At 34.0% G+C, this 7,663-nt stretch overlaps 1 protein-coding gene across 1 annotated transcript; it reads right to left on the reverse strand.

Annotated features, from left to right (window-relative positions):
* Nucleotides 1-3,194: 3,194 nt before the first annotated feature.
* LOC150032445 (uncharacterized) lies at nt 3,195-4,205 on the reverse strand. The gene is made up of 3 exons (XM_090306911.1): nt 3,867-4,205; nt 3,527-3,755; nt 3,195-3,286 (listed from the first exon to the last, which is right to left on the reverse strand). The coding sequence occupies exons 1-3, from the start codon at nt 4,203-4,205 to the stop codon at nt 3,195-3,197; spliced, it is 660 nt and encodes a 219-aa protein (XP_090163037.1).
* Nucleotides 4,206-7,663: the final 3,458 nt, after the last annotated feature.

Genomic DNA, 7,663 nt, shown 5'->3' on the forward strand with positions numbered 1-7,663 from the left:
ACATCCAATTGGTCTAACTAACTCTAAGTCCTTTTGAACAACTAGAAAGAGGAGTAACCTAATGGATGCGTGTTTTACAACAGGAGAAAAGACCTCGGTATAATCAATTCCTTCCTTTTGTGTGAACCCCTTTTCAACAAGTATTGCCTTGAATCTAGACTTTTGCACCCCTGCAATTTCTTTTTTAAACTTGTATATCCACATATATGAAATAGGTTTGTACCCTTTAGGTAAAGGTACTAATTTCCAGGTATCATTGAGGTTAAGAGACCTCATTTCATTATTCATGGCCTCTATCCATTGTCTAGTATCAGGGCTATTAGTTGCTTCATCAAAATCGGTAGGTTCATTGTTGCTTAGTGAAATGGCAGCACTCAAAGCAACACTAGCAAAATCAGATTCTAAGTACCTTGCAGGGGCACAATAGTTCTCCTTGTTCAGTCTCTTGCTAAGGAATAGTTTTGTAGGTCTACTAGTGTCTCATTTTGTTCACTTGACACAATATCACTTTTCTCAACAGTGTCTTCACCTTCACCTTCTAGATTTTGAGAAGAAGTAAAAGCTCCCTGATCATTTTGAAGCTCCACCTCAAACCTTGTAATATTGGTCTTAGACATAGGTGTAGGTTGTTGCTCTGATACCACTTGTGGCCCCAAATTAACTATAATTTTCTTCTTTGCAGGCCCAAACTACTCAACATAAATGGTCTACCTCACTTCAAGACTCAGGAAAGACTATATCCTTTAAGCTTCAAAACTTCAATCGTTTACTTGTATGCGAGCTCAATTGTGTAGAAGATGCTCAGAGGAACTAGACGATAGTTCAATAGTGTAGATGATACTAAGAAGCACTAGACGATTGTGTAGACGATAGTTGAGTGGAACAAGACGATTGTACAGACGATAGTTGAGGAACTAGACAATTGTATAGATGATGGAAAGTGGAGCTAGACGATCATTTAGATGATGCAAGAGGATCTAAACAATTGTGTAGACGATACTTAAGAAAAAGCTAGACGATCGTAAAGAAAGAAAGAACACAAGTATTTAAGTGGTTTGGCCAAAGGCCTACGTTCACTGTGCAAAAAGGGAGGGTATCGTTTATTTCTTCTTCTTTAAACTTCTTTACAGAATGAATGCTCTCACTCTCTTATGCTCTCTCATTCTTTTCACCTTTTATACAGATTCTCATTTTCAACGGAAGAAGCTCTGGTGGTTACAACAAAAAAAACATAAAAAAAGACGATAACGATAAACTGTCATATACTTCTTTTGTCTTCGATTCTTCCTGTTACAATGAGATTATAAATCTGGAGTTAGTAAGTTTGTGTTTGGAGTGTAGAGTTGTAACTTTGAGTTCTTCGATAATTGTGAAAAATAGATTAAGAGAGAATAATGAAATTACTTGATAAATGTGAAAAGTAGAAAAAGATGGGAAGATAGGGTTACTCAGTAAATGTGTAAACTTTATTTACTATTGAGTAACTGTGTAAACTTTATTTACTATTGAAGTTGAGTTGTTTACCGAAGTTGTTGTAAGAAAAAATAAAAATAAAAATAGAAAAACAACCCTAGTGAGGTACCATATATATAAATATAGATGTCTAAGACATAATTTTGGTTGATATACTTTGAAGTTTGTTTAATTTTAATGACCATACTTTTAAATGTCCAATTGTAGTCCTTGTACTTTTAATAATCTAAAATTTAGTCCATCGAATTTAATTTTTATCCAAGTTGGTTGAGTAATAACAATAATTTTCATGGAAGTAAAAAATAATATGTTGATATATTTTAAAAAAATTATAGTAAAAATGCTAATAGATAATAAAAAAATTTAATATTCAACAATAAACTAATAGTAGGGACTAAATTGAAAACTTATTAAAGTACAAAGATTAAAAATGAAAATATGAAAATACATATACTAAATTTGAACAAAATTTAAAGGTAAAAATACTTTTTTGGTCCTTGTGGGTCTAATTTCTATTTGGTCTCTATGTTTCAAAATGTTGCACATTTAGTTTTTTAAATTTTGAGCTTGGTTTCAATTTAGTTCATAGGTTTCAAAATAATATTACAATTTTATCCTTGATATTTGAGTTTTGTTTCAATATGGTTCCTAGATTTCAAGATTTACATTTTTAACCTCAATTTTTTTTACTAAATACTCATTTTTTATTTTTAGTATTAATGTATATTAATAAATTTAAAATAATTAAATAAATTATAATTAATTAAGTTTAACTATTTTTCATTACTTTTAAAACTAGATTTAAAGTTTTTCATAATTATTTAAATTAATTAGTAGACCTTTTTTTTTTTTTAGAATAGGTGATATTATTATACAATAATAAGGGGGATCTCACAGCCTGGGATCAAGGCATCAAAGCATCAAAGTACAAGCAAGGACATGGTAACAAAGCCAAAAACAAAGCCTACAAGATAAGATCAGAACAAAGCTAACACAAAAAACAAACTCGCAGACCACTAGAGAGAAAGCCGGAGAAAAGAAACCAAAATCCCATAAACAAGGGACAACAACAAAACAAAGAACAACGGAAAGTACAACAAGAAAACATCAGTAAACACATTATATAAGATCAAGAAGATCAACTCGCCAGTAAGAAGCACGAGCATGAACCGTAGAGACCATAAGGTGAACTAGAGCTGACATCGACCTCGGTTTACTTCCATGTAGTCGCTGATTACGTTCTTGCCAGATGTAGTATATGGAAGCACACTAGAATACACGGAATAACTTATTACGCACCCCCTTACCTGAACCCACTCGACACAACCAACTCAACTCTACATCCCAACCCACCACCCGATGCGATGAGCCCAACTGACGCAACACACCAGACCACACCTTTCTCTCAAACCCACACTAAAAAAATAAATGATCTCGCGACTCCACACCTCCCCCACACAGAAGGCACCCCCCTCTGACAACACACCCTAACTCCTCAATCAATCCCGCGTACCCAACCTGTCCCTCACAACTAATCACGCACAGAAGAAGTGACGTGGAATACCACCCTCCGCCCACAAAATACCAGCCCAAAACATCCTAGGACGATGAGGATGCAAACTCTCCCAAGCACTAGCGATAGAAAACTGACCACTTGTATCCGGCACCCACACCCAATAATCTTCCCCCCTCACCCTAGGTCCCACTGCCTGAATAAGACCTCAGATCTCAAGAAGCTCCCAAGACATTGTAGGCCAACTCCAATCTCCCTCACCATCCATGAATTTTGACAATCGTGCCTCCAAACTACTCCCTGCATCATAAACCACCGTAGACCCATATGAATCCAAAATCGCACCCCCCGGCTGCCAAGGATCCCACCAACAAAATAAGACCGACCATCGCCAACCATCAAATGAACCAAATGCTTGAATCTATTTCTATTTCGCAAGATAGCCCTCAAGCACCAAGACCTCCCAACCTCACTTCAAACAGCCCACAAAGACCGCCCCATGCAAAACATAAGCCTTCACCCACGCCACTCATAATGAACCTGATTTAATTAAGAGAAGCCAGAGAAGCTTCATAATAACAGCCTGGTTCCAAGATGCCACATGCTTCACACCCAACTCCCCCTCGCCCAATGGCACACACACCTCATCCCACGCCACCAGTGCACCACCCCGACTCACCGCACTACTCTTCCATAAATAAGTACGTAACAGACGATCAACCTCATGAGTTACACACGCAGGTAACACGAAGATGCTACACCAAAACACCTGAAAGGATTGTAAGACAGACCTAACAAGCTGCAACCATCCTAGCAAAGGAGAGTGACCGCGTTGCCTAGCTTCTAATACGAGCTGTAATCCTCTGAATCAAAGGAGCACAATCCCAGCCCTCAATCGACCCGCCAATAAAGATAAACCCAGGTACCTAACAGGCAGCGAACCAAGAGAGAAACCCATAAACGCAGCTAGTTCCTCCGCCTCCCTAGACTCTACACCCACAACAAACATGGAACTCTTATCAACATTAGCAACTAACCCAGACAACCCTGCAAAATCTACCAGGACCTGCCTCAGAAACTCCAAAGAATCTCTCTCAGCTGCATAGAAAATCATCAAATTATCTGCAAAAACCAAATGAGTCAGGCCCACATGCTCACACCGATCATGGAACCTAAACCACACAGGAGGATTATTCAACAACCTAGATAAGACCTCCATCACCGTCACAAACAAAAAAGGAGACAACGGATCCCTCTGCCTCAACCCTTTCCTACTAGGAAAAATCCCTCAAGGGAACCATTAACCATCATAGAGAACATAGGCGAAGTAACAAAAGCTCTCACCCAACTAACAAACTGAAGGGGTGTACCTATAGCCAGCAACACACCAAACAGAAAATCCCAATTTACCGAATCATACGCCTTTTGAAGGTCTACCTTCAACACACAACGTGGCTTCCCTCTGCCCTCCTTAGTAGACCTTGATATTGATGATAAAGTGAGCATTTAATGAGAAATCGAATTAAAAAAATATAAATTCTTGAAACCTATGCACCAAATTGAAACAAAACTCAAATTTCAAGGATAAAACTGTAATATTTTAAAATTTAGAGACTTAATTGAAGCCAAATCAAAACTTAAAGACTAAATGTGTAATATTTAGAAATCTAAAGATCAAATAGAATCTAAACTTAAAATTTAGGGACCAAAATGACATTTTCTCATTTAAAATACAAGATGCAAAATGATATTTCAACCTAGATAAAGAAATAAATAAATAAATAAATAAATAAATAAATGAACTCGAGAGTCCGAAATTAAAATGAAAACGGTGACAGAGATGGTGGATCCCACGCGTTTATAGACGATTTTTTTACGTAGATTAACAGTTGACCAAAACTAAATTAATTCAACCCAAATGGACCCCAAATCTTATGAAAATCCAATATAAAATTTAGTTTTAATTCTTATTTTGGTAACTTTGAAAAATATTCTATTTTGATTTTTAAATTTTTAAAAATGTTCGTTTTAGTCCCTAAACTTTTAAAAAGTACTTATTTTAATTCTTGATATATTAAATTTTTGTTAACTTTTTAACAAAATAGCGATGTGACTTATATTTTTAAATGACTATGCTATCAAATATGTTAGCTACGTTAAAATCTAGAGTTTATATTTTAAATAAGATAACAAAGCGGGAGAATTAAAAGATATTTTTAGTTTAAAATTTTTGTCGTTCAATATTTTGGCGTGTGTTGACATTTTACTTCACCTTCATCTTCATCTTCATCAATACATTCAGAGTCTTGTCATCCAAACATACAAGCTCTCTCACATTTCTCTTGAAGAGTTAACATAATTTTAATAGTAAAGACTAAAATAATTTTTTTAAAGGTTTAGGGACTAAAACGAAGGTTTTTAAAATTTAGGAACCAAAATAAAACAAGATTCAAAGTTTAGATACTAAAACAGGATTTAAACCTAAAATTTACTTTCATATTACCTTCTAAGTTGTATCAATTTATTCTTAAATTTTCAAAATATCCACTTAAAGTCTCAATAGATAAGTATTGATTCTTGTTGTATATTTACTTATATAAAATAGTATATTTTTCGACTTTCAATAATCGTTTCTTCTCATTCTGCCTATAACATGATGATGAAGAGCGTGTAAAAGTGATCGTGAGGTTTATGTTGTCCTCTATGTTTCATTTTTTTCTTGGTCAAAGCTAATAAAGAAGATCAAACTTACACAATAGATGTAGATCTAATCATTTGATCGAACCATCATAAATTTTGTGTACATTACTTAATCATTAGATCGAACTACTATAAACTTTGTCTGCATTACTTGCTCTCTCTCTTTCTCTTAAATATTTCAATTTATTTTTGTTACTCTATTGCTTAATAAATTATATTCCGTAAATCTTTTGCCAAGAGCTATCTACTTTTCGGAGCTTTTAATTTCATAACTATATATAAAATAAGCTTTAAATACTATTGTAGTTATAATATAAACTCGGTAAACTTTCAAATTTGTTATATTTTAGTTTTCAGTATTTTTCAATATGTTCTATTTTAATGTCTAAATTCTTAAAATGTCTATTTCAGTTTCTATTTTTTTAAAGAAAAAACCATTTGATCATTGATATATTATTATTTTTTTATCCAATATCTACTTACCAATTGTTTGTCTCCATCCTATATGATTTAAAATCATGTTTATATAAATATAATAGTATACAAATTCAGTACTGTCTTTAATTTATTAAAAATAAAATAAAAGTAATGATGGAAAGAGTTTTTATAAGTTCAAGGATATTTTAAAAATTTAGAGACAAAAAATAGAATAAATTTAAAAAGTCAAAGAGTAAAATATAAAAAAAAATTTAGAAACGTTCTTGGAGAAGAGCAAGCTTGAATTAAAGGATGAAAAAAAAGGAAGAGATTTTAAACCTATAAATATAAGAACATATTTATTTCTAAGAAAAATAGAATTAAAATAGGCATTTAACAAAATAATTAGATAAATGAATGTAAATTTATAAAATGAAAATGAAAGTTAAAAGCAGAAAAAGATGAAAAGTTGTGGTAGAGAATTGAAAGGGCTAAGAGATCATTTCAATGTGAAACCTAAAATTAGAAATTGTGCATAGATGTGGACGCAACTTCTCCAACTTTCCCGTTCCCACTTTCTTTCATTATTTCAGATCAAAATTTTGTATCACCATACATTTAAAACATAAGGGTTATAATAATTATGATATCATTGAATATTGCGAAACTGGATGAAGTGTCCCTCCACCAGCCTCATAATCTCCTCTATCATGACAAAAAGGAAACTGACCATCAAACAAAAATAATAAATAAATCAAAACACTCGACGGGTAGATGTAGAGATGTCCATAGGAAGACAGGATCAGAGATGACTTCCTCGTTCCCATATCCACTATCCCATTTCATGTGAAAATTTTCATGAAGATTAGGACGGAAATTCCGCACGAAAAATTTGTGGGATTGAATTTCTTGACGGGAATTTTTTCTCACTTATTTATTTTTTTAAAATTAATTAACTAACACAATTTAATTAAATAATTAAATTACTCCCTTATCTGTGAATTTACTCACAATGGGTTATATATATAAACTAAGGAGATGATTTTATAAACATGTGGAGATGATTTTATATGTGTATGTGTGTATAATGTATGTATATAATCGGAGTGGAGGTGAGGAAGCGAGAGGGGTGCGGGGAATATAATCCCTGTCCATGTCTCCATTTAACCAACGAAGAAAAAAATCTTCCTCCTTCCTCCCTCATTCCCTTTTAATCGGGAATTAACCACTCGTTTCAGGGTGGAGCCCCACTGGACCCCAGTCTCGCTGGTTAAATAGAAATCTCTAGGTAAAGGTCCAGATATTCACCTTGATATGTTACGTCGCCTACGATGATCTCCTATCCACTTATCCCAAGCCATAGGGCAAGGAAAATGGCCAACGACCCCATAGATTAAATGGACATCTCTAGGTAAAGGTCCAGACATCTACCTTGATCTGTTGCATCGCCTATGGCGATCCCCTATCCACTGATCTCGACCCCATTTGAGCTCCTACTGTCGGAAAGGTCAAACCAACTAAAAAAATATAGTATTGGTTCAAATAAAGTTGCTATCGAAA

The sequence above is a fragment of the Benincasa hispida genome, chromosome 11 (genome assembly GCF_027475165.1).
Source record: "Benincasa hispida cultivar pf3 chromosome 11, pf3_genome.v1.1, whole genome shotgun sequence".
Lineage (NCBI taxonomy): Eukaryota > Viridiplantae > Streptophyta > Magnoliopsida > Cucurbitales > Cucurbitaceae > Benincasa > Benincasa hispida.